The sequence below is a fragment of the Falco cherrug genome, chromosome 3 (genome assembly GCF_023634085.1).
Source record: "Falco cherrug isolate bFalChe1 chromosome 3, bFalChe1.pri, whole genome shotgun sequence".
Lineage (NCBI taxonomy): Eukaryota > Metazoa > Chordata > Aves > Falconiformes > Falconidae > Falco > Falco cherrug.
Window position 1 is genome coordinate 62,455,737 of NC_073699.1, and position 16,330 is coordinate 62,472,066.

Below are 16,330 nucleotides of genomic sequence, written 5' to 3' on the forward strand. Positions count from 1 at the left end.
AGATTCATAGAAAGTGTTTAGAAGGATTTCAAGGTATCTATTTCAGCTCCATCTGTTCTATTATTTGATGTTTAAAAATATTCCAGAAATACCTTAAATGCCCCTTTTGATATTCCAACAAACATTGAATACAGACTTAATTAGTGAATAGTTGAACTATTCTTGGTTGCATTTCTCATGGGCTAAAATACTGTTCTGAAAGAATAAGCATTTCAGTAGATCCATTTGCAGAATGGATCTTGCAAACCAAGAGACGGCAGAGTCAGCACAAAATAAAAAATGGATGTATACCACTACAAGTCAGAGAAAAAGAAACTGGAGTAATTTTGCAGACTGACTAAAACCACGAAGAGGATACACTTGCAGAGAAGTAGTATGATGAGGAATAATTGCACTAATTTATTGGAAGCAAAGTTTAAAGTTAACATTGTGGAAAACATTCCTGCTGGTGGAAAAGCCATTTTCAAAGATGTTTAAAATCAGTCCTAGGAAAGAACTATAGTGTGCATAGTGAAGAATGAGACTCTATGTTACCTGGTGATCTAATTTTCAATTGCCTGGCTCGCAGATTCTATACTTAAAAGACGTTACCTAACGTAATAATCAGAATTTTATTCCATCAGAAGTACAAATTTAATAATGAAATTGTATTACTGCATGAATACTACTACATCCCAAGATCAGATTCTCTTATGGAGAGATCATCAGTGAAACAAGACTGATTACCAGCTTTAGATGGCTTAAGAAGAGTAGCCCAGCTCAGCCTATAAAGGCTATAAGTATTTATTCTTTTTCTTTCCTGTATGAACTCCCATTTGAAAAAGAACCTATCTGGGCAGTATTCAACACTAGTTCCACACAGTGCAGCTGTGGCTAACCAGAAATCTTTCATTAAGCTAAATAAGGAGTTCTAATAACAGAATTTTATTAGTGCTAGGAAATACTCACAAGGCTCTGAAGAAACAAGAACCTTCTATTGGCCAAACATTTTCAAACCCCTATCAACCCGCCTATAGACAGCTCCGATATAACTTAGAGAACGCTGTAGCATTTTGTAGCCATCCTGAAAGAGAAGGTATATGAGCTCTAAAAGAGGAAGGGGATGAAAAAAATAATAAAATAAAGCAGCTAAACATTCCAGGATTTACTTATCCTAAACACTATCTATCCACTGATTTTGAATAACCTAAGTCCAGGATAAGAGCAAAATATTTTAAAATTTGCCTGAAATTCTACATGTCTGCTTTGCTCTTGCAGATGGCCCAAATTAAACTTCTTCTAGATGTAAAAGATAAAGGGATGGTTGTTCTTCATTTCCAAAATGAAACTATAACTGTATAAGGTTTAAGAGGTGATAGTCTGTATCACACCTCTAATTTACACATTTTTCAAGTGTTTCTATTACCAAAATGAAAATATTTTCAGAGGCTTTAATACAGCAGTGTGAAAAGAAAAACTAAAACCAGAAAATGATCTTTTGATTCAGAAGTTGGCATCTGAACATACTGAGAAAAACTAACCTACAAAATTTTAAGACAAAGTATACCCCCCTCTCACCCATCTCTGAAGCTGTCAGGAGTTAAGGTTATTAACAATAATCTAATACATGAATTATTAACAAAGGCAACAATTTTAAAATAACATAGAATTAGGCTGAAACATTGATGCATTCACTTCTAGAAGTAAAAATTATGGAGTTGTAGAATCAACTTTAATTTCCCTGCAGGATGAAAGCAGGAGAGGGAACAATAACTGTCGAAACAAAAGAAAATTTCACATATTTTATCATAGCAAAAATAAGCAAATAAACATAAACTAAAATAATTGTGATGTTTTTTGCCCTTTTTGCTATTACACTTTTTTCCCCTTTCTCTTCATATTGTCTTTTTACTCAGCCTAGAAAGCAGTGCACCAAAAGTACACATTTACAGTACTTTCACCTCATTTACATGAGGGCAATATATAGAATAGAATAGACTATTTCAGTCAGAAGTGACTGACAATGATCATCTAGTCCAACTCCCTGACCACTTCAGGGCTGACCACAAGTTAAAGCACGCTGTTAAGGGCACTGTCCAGATGCCTCTTAAACACCGACAGGCTTGGGGCATCGACCACCTCCAGAGGAAGCCTGTTGCAGTGTTTGACCACCCTCTTGGTAAAGAAATGCTCCCTAATGTCCAGTCTAAATCTCCCCTGGCAGACACAGCTTTGAATCATTCCCACGCATCCTGTCACTGGATCCCAGGAGGAAGACATCAGCACCTCCTTCTCCACGTGCCCTCATCAGGAAGCTGTAGAGCGCCACGAGGTCACCCCACAACCTCCTTTTCTCCAAACCAGACAAACACAGAGTCCTTTGCCACACCTCAAAGGACATTCCCTTCCCACCCTTTCACCAGCTCTGTTGCCCTCCTCTGGACACATTCAGGGACCTTCACATCCTCCCTAAATTGTGGCTCTGAGCACTGCACGCCGTACTCGAGGCGAGGCTGTACCAGTGCTGAACACAGCAGGATGATCACCTCCTGTGACCGGCTGGTTGTGCTGTTTGATGCCCCCCAGGACGCAGTTTGCCCCCTGGGCTGCCCGGGCACCCTGTGACTCACAGCAGCCTGGTGCCGACCAGCACCCCCAGAGCCCTTTCTGCGGGGCTGCTCTCCAGCCGCTCCTCTCCCAATTCATACCTGTGCCCAGCACTGCTCCATCCTAGGTGCAGAATCCAGCATTTAGACTTGTCAAATTTCATCCCATTAATCACAGCCCAATGCTCCAATCTATCCAGATCCCTCTGCAAGGCATCTTGCCTCTCAAGACATCAACAGCACCTCCCAGTTTAGTACCATCAGCAAACTTGCTAATGGCGCATTCAACTTCGGCATCCGTACCGTCGATAAATGTATGGACCAGAACCGGCCCTAGAACTGAACCCCGAGGAACACGGCTGCCGACCGGTCACCAGCCCTGTGCAGCCCCATTCACTACAGCCCTTTGATCCCTGCTGTTCAGCTCGTTCTTCGCCCAGCGCACTGTGAACCCGCTCATCCCACAGATGGACAACTTGTCCAGAAGGATGCTGTGAGGGGCTGTGTCAAAAGCCTTACTAAAGCCCAGAAAAACTACATCCACTGCCTTCCCTTCATCCACCAGGTAGGTGACCTTATCATAGAAGAATATCAATTTAGTTAAACAGGACTTTCCCTTTGTGAACCCATACTGACTGTGCTTGATGATTGCATTATTCTTTAAATGCCTTTCAACAGAACCCAGTATAATCTTCTCCACAATTTTTCCAGGAACTGAAGTTAGACTAATGGGTCTGTAGCTCCCTGGGTGTTCCCTCATGCCCCTTTTGTCAATTGGAACAACGTTGGCTAGCTTCCAGTCAGCAGGGACCGCCCAAGACATGTGGTAGAGTATCAAGAGGGGTCCTGCCATAATGTCTGATAACTCTTTCAGTGCTCTACAGTTTAATTTAAACTCAGAGAGATATTACAATTTCAGCAAAATCAAAACAAAGATAACATTTAAAGGAAAAATCAAACATTTTAGTACGGCCAATCCCCCCTAAAGGTCGTATTTGCATATGGCCCCTATAAGAGAGGGCCACAAACTAACTGGGAGATAGAATTCAGAACAGTCTTGATAAATCAAACCATTTTTGAAAGAGATGGGCAAACATGCGTTTCCATTACACTGTAAGAATACTCAACTACATAAATACGGGATTAGAAAAAATGGTCTGTTCTGCAAAACAGGATTTCTGGGTTACAGTGAATCACAAAGTGTGAGACAATGCTACTGGTGCAAGAAGTACCATATAGTAATACATAAAGAGAGTGTCACTTGCAGACACTTGGGTAATTATTATACATCAGTCTGTACTAGTAAATTCTCAGCTGAAATACTGCCTAGATTTGGGCACTGAACTTCAAGAAATATCTGGGACATTTGGAGAAAACAGAAGTAGACCAACAACGATAAGACTAATCTCCTTCCCAGAAAACATGACGCACGAAGAAAGTTTGGAGAGACTAAAGTTGTGTAAAGAAAAGAGAATGAGAGAAAAGAGTACATATGACAGACATGACTGCAGCCTTCAAAAACGTAACAGGTAACCATAAAAACTAACAGAAAGTTTTTCTCCATTTCCACATTAGACTGAAGGAGGAAGACAGGATATTTTGACTAACGGGAGAAAAGCTTCCAAACGATAAGCATCAGAAGAGACTGTCAAGTATTTCCAGTGGGGCACACAGGGCTTAAGAGTAAGACAAACAGCTGTAAAAAAATGTTTTATTAATAGTTGATCCGGGTCTGGATAGAGAAACAGAAAACTCCAGTCTTTCAGTCTATACTTCCGTACTTCTTACTGAGTGGAAAGAGTTAAATAAACATTAACAGCTAACTCTAAAATGCAGAGATCATAACACTGCAGATACTATGGGTACACTTCTGTTGTTTCTGCAGCCATGGCTTGGCACACTGCTGTAGTCAGTTTTGCAAAGGATTACTCATATAGCTGGGAACAGGAAACACAGCGGGGCTCACCAAATAATTACAAGCAGAAGTACTACCAAAGTACTTTCTGGAGTGGGAATTCTGTCTTCTCCTCACCTATACAGAACCAGGTATACCTTGGTGCCATTTAATGACAGTAATAGATTTTATTGCCTGATCTAGCCAAAGCCTCGGCCTTTTCTGTCTTCTTCATTCACAATGGTTTTTATACCTTCTTTAACTTCTTCAGTACCCTGGAGGTCCAGCATCCATAATGCCACTATTACGTTCCCCTTTTCATTAGCTTCACCTGAAGCTCACTGACTATAGCCATACCAGTAAATTAAGAAGTGCCAGTTTAATCCACAAACATAATCAGGCACTGATATTCAACAGCTGAATTTTTCATATCGATAAAACAATCTGGGAACCACTTCAGTTGGCCAACAACTTATCTCCCAGACAACTCAGGCAGGGAGTTCTCCTATGAAAGCTCCTGTGGGACGAATACTGTCCCCAACAGGCAACTTCAACCCATCCTCTGTGCCCAGGAGGCAAAGAGAGCTTAATGGTGAGGATGTGGGTCATTTCATGTCAACTGGCCTCAGTGTCAGACAGCAGTGAGGCATATTTAACGTACAGCCATACCCACTGTCCTGTGAGGCCCCAGGTAAGGAAATTATTATTAATGGCAGCTGGAATAGAAGCTGTTGCACTCAGCAACTGCTAACGAACAGACAGAAATGGTATGTTCTCTCTGTTTCTTCTGGAGTGGACTCTTCAGGACAAAGCAATTCTTTTAATCAGTTCCCACTGTAGATCCTGTTTCCCACCACAGAAGGAAGAAAAAGCCAGCGGCTATATCTCTGTCTTTGACAGTTAGGAACTCTCTACTCATACAAACAGTGTGTAGCTGATACAATTAATCTAAAATCATGCAGTTTTAGTCATAAGAATGTTAAACAGATACAGGAAAGCAACTAATCTAGCTCACTTAATTAATAATACACAATTTCAAAAAAAAAAATAAAAATCTATTTTTAGACTCCGAAGGTCTGATTTGACAAAGCCCAAGACATTCCAGTTAAAACTGATATTTCATAAACACAATTATGCCTTTTACTTTAAGAAATGGTTTGAGTTAAAGGTGAAATGGTAAGGCTTGCTCCAAGTTTCCTTAGGATTTTGTTAATTTAAGTCAAATGCTTTACTTCACATAAGGTTTCTTGTGTTGAATTGTAGTACAACTATTTACTCAAGTGGCAGCAGCATACTCGGTGATAAATTAAATAGACATTTATCAAAGGTAAGTTGACAGGTTTAAAAGTTAAATGTAAGCATTGTAAGACAAGTACAAATAGTTTCTACCTGGAGTTTACATATCCAGATCACTGGACAGATATTTTAATTAACTTCTGCAAAATAAGGAATGTTTGCTTCTGAATTATTGAAGAACATTTCCTGAGACAGGAAGATAGAAAATGTCATGCAATATATAAAAATTTTAAATTCTTTTTCCCCATACAACACAGGCAAGAAAGAGACAAACACTTTTCAGAAACATAAAACTTGGTGTCAAGATTTAAAGTTAAATTAAATGAACAACTTAAGACAGTTCCATCAGACAGAGACATACATGGGGTCTTCATTACTACATCTCATTTTATTCTTGATACATTGGATTATGATCTAATAACAGAAAGTGTAGCCACCTCAGCTTCTGAGGGAATACTGAGAAAGCCTGAAAGATGAAGACATACAACAATCAGTGGTAAATCCAAAGAAAATGCAGCTCCGGTGGGAACAAAAGAGTTAATACACCTCATTTCTTGTCTTCTTGCCCTACCAGTAATTCTTAAGGTAAGAAGCTGGAAAACAGAAGCAAGCTACAAACCCACAGGAGCACAATGCTAAGTGCCTTCTCATCAACACTTCACCTTTCAAACCGCTGAAGCATTTGGACACTTAAAATGCTAATAAAAAGTATAAGGCTTTACTCACAGTTAAAACCAGGTTCAATAGTTCTTCCAGCTTCAAGACTGTTTATTGTAATCTGAAAGATGATGTGCAGCAGCAGAAATGAGAGACTGGTGAAACACAGAGATTTTAATAATCGTCCTGTATGCCCTGAAAGACAAAACATACATACATATAGTTGGTGAATTTCTAAACATTACTTAAAGGTTTTATACTGAAAACCAGTAAAAATATCCTGAATAAGGATATTTCTGCAAGTCAATTCCACATTACTCATGATTGTCCCTTAAGGGTCAACATAATAGCAAAAAGCATACTTAGAGTGTCTTTGAGTACTCTTTTATCACAAACTACAATGATTGTTACTACTACTATTTCCTTTTACTTTTTCGACTAAAAAAAAAAAGTTTCTCATTTCCAGATAGCAATTTTACATCAATAATAACATCATGATGCTTATTGCCACGTTACTTGGTAAAAAGACAAAATATGGATGATACTTCCAATCTTGGGAAAATAAAAACCTGTTAGTCCAATTACTCTTTCCAAAACAAATTACGGGTGAGGGTGTGTGTGTGGGGCGGGGGGGGGGGGGGGGGGAGGGGGATAACAACACAAAACCACAAAAAACTCAGTTTGTCTTAGGAGTACAGACATACTTTCAAATAATGCTTTGCTTTGTGCAGACTGCCCTCTTTCTCTTCCTTTAGAAGTTTTTGAAAATAATTTTCAGCACACACTGAAGAATCCTGTGCCAGATACACTTGGTCAGAGTTCCTCTATGATTTATTGGATATCTATAGCCAAAAGTGAATAGAAAATGTTTGACGAAGACTTCGAAAATGCCTTATAAATCCTCTAGGAAACATTCAGCTTAATCACCGGCAGTCAAACTCTCAAGGTATGAATAAATAAAGTAAACCATTAGTATTTCACAAAATATGCATCTTCATGACTAAGTTGTATTGCTGATAAGAGACGACATTCAATATCACTCTACCTGACCTATCTGCAATAAAAGTTCTATTCCCATAGTATCTTATACCTAGATTTTACACCGCCCACTTCATGCATTTGAAAGTTATTTTTTTATTTACAGATTGAAAAAAAGTACTGCTGGAACTCTTACCCAAGGTTACAAATAAAGCCAAGGTTATGAAAAGAAGAACTAGCAGAGTATACCTGGGAAATGTTCACTCTACATGCAGCCTGGTTTCTTCACACTTATTCTGCATGTGTCTTTAAAAGCAGCTACTAGAAAGATGATGACAATTCATATTCTGTATCCAGCTAGTAAATCAGCTTTTTGTTTTGTGTTTTTTATAGTTCAAGCATGTTGTCAATGGCCAGAATGGTAGTTCATAAAGCAAAGAATCAGATAAATATGATTCAATGATTTTAGAAAGTTACAGACTATCTCACTCCTTCAGACTCAAAACTTTTGTTACACGATCGCTGTCTTGGCTGCAGATTTTGAATACCAAATGCCTGAAATGAACTTCCTTTTTTTTTTTTTTTTTCATAAAGATTTAAAAATTGAAACAAAATAAAAAATTTCAAGGGTGAGCCTACATATGAACTTCTGTGATCTGAAAAGGAAGATACATTCACTAGATATATGCTTTGTATGGCCTATTTGCTAGTCTTTACTGGTTGGATACAAGAGTCCACACAGAAAGCAGACAACCTGAGCTGCTGATCATTACAAAAATAAGACTAGATTTTAAATTCTTTGAATCTGAGGTAATTTTTTTATTCCTCTTCTGCAGAAGCCTGCCTGGTGTCCTGGCTTAGGACAATAACTTTAAGCACTATAAAAGCATAAACAACAAAATACCCCATAATTTCAAAATCATTAGAAGAACAAGTATATGACAAGCTACATGTTTTTTAATAATTTTTTAAATGCGATGTCATATGTAATGCAATCCAAAGACTGCTAGCTTTTACAATTTTTTGGCAAGTTTCAATACTTGGTGGTGTGTTCCTGCATTACCAGATTCCACGCTCACAGTATTACGAGAGCTGTATGCTCAGAATATACTGAAAAATTGTGTAACCTGAAAGCTGGAGACAAACAGTTTGACCACACAAACCCCATGGACTTAACAGCTGTGTTTAAAATGTACAGATTTTGAAGCCAGTCTGGTGATTTCTGAAGTCCTGAGTCACAAACTCTTCTCAGTGCTTGGAAGCTAACAATTCAATGGATACCAAGCACTGAATTTTTCATAGAGAAGTGGATTTGGAAGTTTTTTGATAGAATTGTTTCAGTCAGCCTCCAAAGGAGAAAAAAAATGCAATACAGTTAGCCAACACACATACATTTCCCAAACTGTTTCCACATAAAGAAATAAAACTTTTAAAAATCTTGGGTCCATCTTTCAATATTTCAATTACTATATCTCTCCAAAATATATCTCAGTTGTAGACTTCATTTTTTTTAAAGCTTGAAAACAAACATGTTTGAATTGTAGATTTTGAACAAAGCATTTGTTTAATAAAGCCTTAACTTTTGCAATTGTCTTCCTTTTAGGAACTGCAGAAAATGTTGAAAATATATTTCTTGAAATGCTGAAATGTTGAAAAAATACTTCCTTCTGCAAAAACTACGGAAATTTTTAAAAGATTATTAACACCCATTATAAGAAACTGTCTCTTAGTGTACTGGTAAATATGGCAGGGGAAAAACCCAGCTGGAAGGCAGCTAGACATGTTCAATGCAGGTTGAAGCATTCCTCAAGGGCTGCTCCCTTCATGGCCATCAGTGGGACAGGACTGCCATCAGATCCTACTGAGCAGGAGCCCTTTGCCTGCATCACATGCAGCTGTGCCAGCAGAAACTAGACACAAGTAGTATTTGAAGAAGAGCAAGAAACACTATGGCCCTGATTTCAAAAGTTTTGGAGAAACATCAACAACTTGGGAGAAATGGGAGTGCTAAAAATCAGTGAATTACTGGATACATAATTTATGCCAAGGAAGAAGTGACAGATTTGGATAAGGGATGAGTTTCAATTTATAGTGGAGCTTGGATAAATCCATTTGACTGTATTTTCACTTACATTTTTTACTTTCTACTGGAAACTTAGTTCTACATTACACAAAGAAAAAATTAACTATATGTGTACAGAACTGAAATAATGAGAAAAGAGACATCTGTAATTAAACTCCTGAAATAAAACAGAGATTCTTATGACAAGGAAGAAAGATTTTTGTCATCCTTCTTTAATTTTGATTTATTCTAATTCACTCACAGTTACAATCCTTTTGCTAAAACATACTTTAACTGTTCAGGTGCCCTAACATGAAAATCCTTGGGGACACGAACAGAAGCTGACTGTCCCACAGAGAAGGAAATTGATATTGTTCAGAAAGCTGCATGGACAGAACAGACATGCAAGAGATCACAAATTCCTTCATTTTTGTCTTAGAGATATAGACCCATGTATGTCCATCAAGACAGAAATAAAAAAAAACTTCGGGTGAAACACCTGGGTTTGTAGCTGGAGCACTGTGTTCTGATTTTACTCACATCAGCATGATGCCACCAGCTTCAGCAAAGTGTGGTGAACAGAGAGGAGAGAGCAGCTGTGCCTCAGAACTGGCCTGAAAGACTAAGTGGGTTTGCTTTCAGATGCAGTGTTTCATTCTTAATGGCACCCAGTAGGACGGAAGCCTGGCTCTTGGCTTTAGAAACATATCTCACTGTGTCTTGGAAACACACAGGGAGGTTGCTCCAGCCTCCTTGTACCTCCAGAAGGCTCCTGGGACAGGGCTTTCTCCCCCCCAACCAAGCCTGCAGGAAGCCAGTCAGGATGCAAAGGCTTCATTACCCTCTTTCTCTCCAGCCCAGCTGCAACACTAAACCGGACTCAAGAGGGCCAAAAGCTTTTCATACATAGCAAAGGAATCAACTTCTTATTTTTCAAAGGTAATCCAGCCAAGAGCTGGATTAGTGATGGCATGTCCCCCCCCAGCCACAGGCATGTAACCTCAGTACAACTAAATATTTGAATGTGTCCGACTAGGGCTGCTGCCTTCAACACACACATGCACCTCTTGACTGCCTACATCATGACCGCATGCAAAGGTGGAGCCTGCTGCTCACATCACTTCCAGCACAGAAAACTAGTACATTCATGTTTAGACAGGCAGTCCTATGATCTTTCCTGCTACCCCTTTCCCTAAAACAGCAGAGTATGACAGAACTCAATCGTTTTACACACCTGTAACTTCCTAAAAGTTTATTCCAAAAGGGTGTGCTAACAGGACATCTAGTAACTTAATGGCCAGTTGTCACTGAGAGCTGCTTTAAAATCAAACATATCAGCTTTTACAAAATAATCCGACTGTGAGCCTTAGGCTATTGCAAAGAGCCTATCATATTATATCATATTTCCAGTTGCTTGCAAAGTGCATTTTTATTCCACACTATTTTTTTTTTCTCTTTCTGATCTATTGGATGGGGCATAACAAAAAACTGGTTGAGTCCCTAGCAAAGTTAATAATACTGCTAACCTAACAATTTATCCTAATTTTTTAATAAGTAGTACTAAGCATCTATATGCAGAAGGTAGTAAGGTCAAAGGGTCAGTATCCATTCTCCATGCCGTCATGATACCGGGAAAGGGAAAACAGAAGAGGAAAATAATGGATTCTAAAAATCAATTTAAGACTGTTTACTATTCCAACAGCGTAACTCTTTCAACATGATCATATGTACACTGCATGGTTTCACCTAAAGAGTAGATTTAAGAATGTTTGGGTGTCTTATTTCAAACTTCTATTACTTTGCACTGGGATTTCTGATTTTTTTTTAATGTAACCTCAGCGTGGCATTTTCTAAAGACAGTTGGTTTCTGGATAATTCTAACATCTCTTTAGCCATATGCTGTACTCCAGACTGCTGCAACACTCCCATTCTACTTCAACAGTTCTGACAGTTCTGCTTGGGAACTTTTTTTTTTTTTTTTAAACACACTTTTAATTCAGATCACACCAGATGAAATACCAAAGGACAAGCCATTTTTCACATGATCTTTGATAGCATACAGTGAGTGATAAATATTAATGTGCATTTATCTCCTGAACTAGTGACACTTCAGTTCATAAAGACAGCCTATTGCAGCCAATCAGGATCTATTTTTTATTAAACCTCTTCATCAGTAACCGACAAACTTAAAACTAAAGAGTTCTGGGGACAAGGCTTGGTTGAAGTAAATTTCTGCAATGCAGACAGAGTCATCCACAAAGAATTTGTTTCAGCCAACCTTAAAATCTTAACTTCTTGATTTTCCACCAGGAAACCTAGCATGACCTCAGCGCCTAACAGGAACCTGGGTCCCAAGACTTTAACCTCCTGCTCTATGGTTCCAAATAGGAGTCTGTCAACAGCATCTATACTGTACATTGAGGCAGATGGGGTGGGAAGTTAAGAAAATATTTAATTCAAAATCCCTGTCCTTTGGAGAAATCTGGAAATTTGGGGGTCATGCAATCTGCAAGGAAAAAAACCATCAAAACATCATGATTTCCCAAATAAAAGAATTCTCACCTTTGGTCAGCTCTGTTTTAAGCGCCTCAAGATACCACAACTAACTTACTGAGATAATGCAAGGGAAGCGTTTTGATTTGAAGTTGGCTTCTGCCAAAGTTTCAGAGGTGATGGAAAATAGAGTTGGTTCCAGCTAATCAACAGGAAAATGTCATCACTGAGTCCAGCACGAACATCTGCCACTTTGGCCACCAGGGTCAAACATAGATTCACACATATACCCAGGTGAAAGTTTGTAAGCATGAAATAAACGCCGATATATCCATCTTCCATTTGACAGTAAAACCTTGTACTTCAGGCATGAGCAATACTGAGGAATATGGGCCAGTCCCCTTTCCCGAATTCATCAGTACTATTGCACTCTACGCTCTAATTGATGCTTAACACAGTAGGACACCTCCTGACAACCATGGAAGACAAAGAAAGGGTTCAAATACCAGTTCTAAATTCAGCTGACATTTTCAGTGATGACTACAGGGCTAAACTTGCAAGGCACAAAGCAATTTAGCCTTGTCCAAGAAAGTACTTAAGCACCTGCATATCTTTGAGCACATGAACAGGGACTGAAGGGCTCTCAATGTTGCATAAAAGGTTCAAAAAAGATGGGCTGCTTCACTGCTAGGGTATCGATACTCATGTGACACAGCCTTAAAGCACACAGCCTGCAAGTCAGTGGAAGTCAAACCCTTCTAGATACCTCCACACCATCCGCTGTTCAAACTGGTGCTCTGCAGAGGCTAATTTTCTCTATTTTAACTTACAGTTTTTATGTGTACTTATGTCTGACAGTGCAGGGTAGGCAGAACCTCAGTGTTCTCAACTCTTCCCCATGCACTTTTGGAGGTGCAGAGAGACAGTGCCCTCTGGTTTCAGGTTCTGTAAGAACGATGCTAAATGCTTGCTAGTGCCAGTTATATCTATTACTAAACAATCTTTCCCAGACAAAATATCTGTAGTGTTTCTATATGCACAGTACAGTTATGCTTAGAGGTTTGGCCTCCTGAGTGCTGAAATGAAATGGGACAAAGCTACGAACATGGGATAGAGGAAGACAATCATTTGGAAGGCCTGTACTAGAAATAAAATTTTATAATGGTGTGCCTTGTACATTGTATATTGTGCATGGCAAGGCATTGATCCACCAAGTAACTGCCTATCAGCTCCTATTCACTAAGTCCTACGTGTACTTCTTAAGTAGACTCAAAAAAGGTAATGCTTAAATAATCCCGAAGCTTTGAAGTAACCAGGAATTACTTCAGTGGTTTAAAAAACGCTATCATTTTCCACCTGAAAAAAAAATATTTCCTCTTTCTTGAAAGTGCTACCATCCTTCCACTGCACAGTAAGCACAGATATATTTAGCCTAATAGAAAACGCTTCCCCCCAACAAAGTGTATCTTATATTTCAACATCATCTTCTGCCCATAGGATTTGAGCTTACTAGAGCCTTAAACAGCGGGCAGACATTACCACTGCAAAAATACAAACCCACTCATTTCACTTGCTGGATTTTCAGCAGCAAGACAAAAATAGGGAGTAATTAACTAATGCCACGGTCTATTGTGTACCTGCCCAGGCCCAAGCCTTAAAATGTGTATCCACAAACAACAGTTCAAGATTTCATGCTATTATTTTTAGCTATGTTTAAAGCTGCATGCTCAAGCAGCTGCAGTGAATTCCAGACCAGAGAAGTACAAGGTTTCAGATGCAGAATTTCCAGCAAAAGTTTCTCAATGTTTGAACGGTTTTGTCCATGCTTGCCTGAACATGCCTATTATTCCTGTAAGTAGCCAAATGTCGCAAACTGTGCCCAACAGAAAAATTTTCTAATAAATTTATAAAAAAGCCATGACTCCTTAACTCCGAGCAACTTTTTGTACAATAATGTATTCCTTTGCATTTCAAATTATATTATTTCTTAGACGATAAAACCACAAGAATCTGTAAGTTTATCACTAAATACATAATTATCTAAAAAAATTTACGTTACTTTTTAAAGCAAATTAAAGCACATTGTTCCAGGCTATGTATCTGCACAGAAAATGCAAGTTCTTTGATATTCTTTCATATATTTACCTATTTCCTTACAATTCTCTTTCCATTTCTTTTTCTTTTTCAAATACTACAGAGCTCCAAGAAGGAAAATAAGTCAGTTTAGAGATAGACACTTACATTGAAGGAATGCCAACCAGACTTGGATAAACACAGTCAAAATTGTTATGTGTAATTAAAAAGAAAAAACTGATTTAAAAATGAAAACATAAAAAGTGCTGCATAGGACAATACATGCATACTTACCCTAGCTTCTGGAAGGTTTTCCTGTTTTTTCTATAAGTTTTCGTGCCCAGAATACTACTAGAAGTGAGCTGTATCCTCTGCATCAATTGACAATACCATCGTTCAAGCTAGTCAGAACCTCTGGCTTGCAAGTTTACACAGGCAATTTACCATTTTGTTAACAAAATATTTTGTCAGACAAGACTCAGAACTTCACCATTCATTTTGTTTTCCCAGATAATACTCATAAGCTTTCAAAGCAAACAACAGCTACTTGATGTCTGCTTCTTAATTTGACAGGTGACTGTACCAAGCCAAATACAGGAAATAAAAATCATCTCAGATACAAGGACACACGAACACTGAGCAATTTTAAGCCAGAGCTGTTCTTTCACAGGCAGATTTGAGGCTTATAATACAGAGTTCCAGTTACTTCCCTTGAGGAACCAGACTCTCCATGTTTGCTACTAGCTATTTATTTTGAGTTCAAGTTACTTCAGCCATTATTATCTGTTAGAAGCATTGCTTGCAACTTACTTTCTTCAACCCCCTGTCATGAGGTAACTCTACATAAATAACAACCTACAAAAGCAGGTAACTCTACCTAGTACTAAGCTCCTTCAAAAACAGAGAGTCCAGACAACTCCCAAGTAATGGGAGATAACATCAGGTCATGTCCTACAGAGCTGAAAGACATTTTTAAAAAAACCCTGTACTTACTAGGACATGAATAATTTTCTCCCTTGAATACCTACCCACGTATGTTCATAAGTAGCAAACAAATTTGATGCAAGGCAAAGTGAGAAGGAAGGCTAGAAGGCTAAGTAAATAAGACTAATACAGCTATGGCAAACTGAACCTTACACCATGGTGTTTTCACAAGGGAGTAAGTGTGCATAAGTATGTGTACTGAACTCACAGTGGAAGGTGTGCTATGAAATTCTACCATGGGCAAAACTTCCCCAAGAAGCTCTACAGGAGCAGAATTCAGGCAGAATTCTTGCAAAGAGTTTAACATCTTTCTGAAGAGTTTGCAGCAGTATGTCTAGCTCAACATAATGTAGCTCATGACCCAGCTGAAGAGCCCCTGAACTGAAATACCTCAACTGTTCAGCCTTCCTACCTACATAGAGCTGAAATAACCTATGTAAGGGCATAGCTTTGTTCGCTCTTTATCAGAGGTGCTTAGGGAAGTAGAAAGACAAGGTGGAAAAGCAAATTATTTATGGAAGAGACTTGGGTGTTTGAAGAACATACTATGATGCTAGCATGCCACATGGCCTTGAAACTTCCTTCTTTCTAAAAAAAGTAATAAATAGTATTACTTTCCAAAAACCTATTCCACAGGCAAATGGGGGAGGATCAGATAGCTTCCCATAAAAATCAGTTAGTATCCTTTCACTGAAATCAGGTGGCTTTCTAAAGAAATTAAAATACAAACTTCCTAAGACACTATGCTGTATATTCTGTAAAATTCTGTAGAGAAAAAGATTACAGGAAGTCAGAGAACCGCAGACCAACAAATCTGACTTGCATACTTGGCAAACTGGTGAAAACTAAAACACAACTGAGTTGTGTTACACAATTACACATTAGGTAAGGACCATACACTGAAGAGAAGTCCAGGGAGTTACCATAGAAGATGGCCATACCTAGCAGATCTTAGAAATCTTCCTGGAAACCACAGAATATATGCATATTTTAGATGATGCAGCAAACTTAGTTTTCAATAAATTTCTGGCAAGTATTTCAGAATAATAACCTTCTGCCAAAGGCAATGATCTGCCATGGTAATGGAGGAAATGTCATCTTGGGACATACCAGCTCTGGCTGAATGTAACTTTTGATTTATCTCCCAGCCCAGTTGCAACAGGTTCAGAACAAAATTACTTTTTTTCTGTATTAATGACATAATTAATCTTATTTTCCACATTCTGCCTAGTATTCATATTATGTGTGGAATTAAATAGATGTAGATGTACAGCTTTTGGCTAGGATAGAGTTAATTTTCTTCATAGT

At 38.5% G+C, this 16,330-nt stretch overlaps 1 protein-coding gene across 17 annotated transcripts in view; it reads right to left on the reverse strand.

Moving 5' to 3' along the window:
• The window catches only part of PIEZO2 (piezo type mechanosensitive ion channel component 2), a 315,029-nt gene that overhangs the window by 197,154 nt on the left and 101,545 nt on the right, over positions 1-16,330 (reverse strand). For all 17 annotated transcript variants that reach the window (XM_055705165.1, XM_055705169.1, XM_055705178.1 and 14 more), the window contains exon 3: positions 6,502-6,627. In XM_055705165.1, coding sequence (XP_055561140.1) covers positions 6,502-6,627 — 126 coding nt within the window. The remainder of the gene's footprint in view (positions 1-6,501; positions 6,628-16,330) is intronic.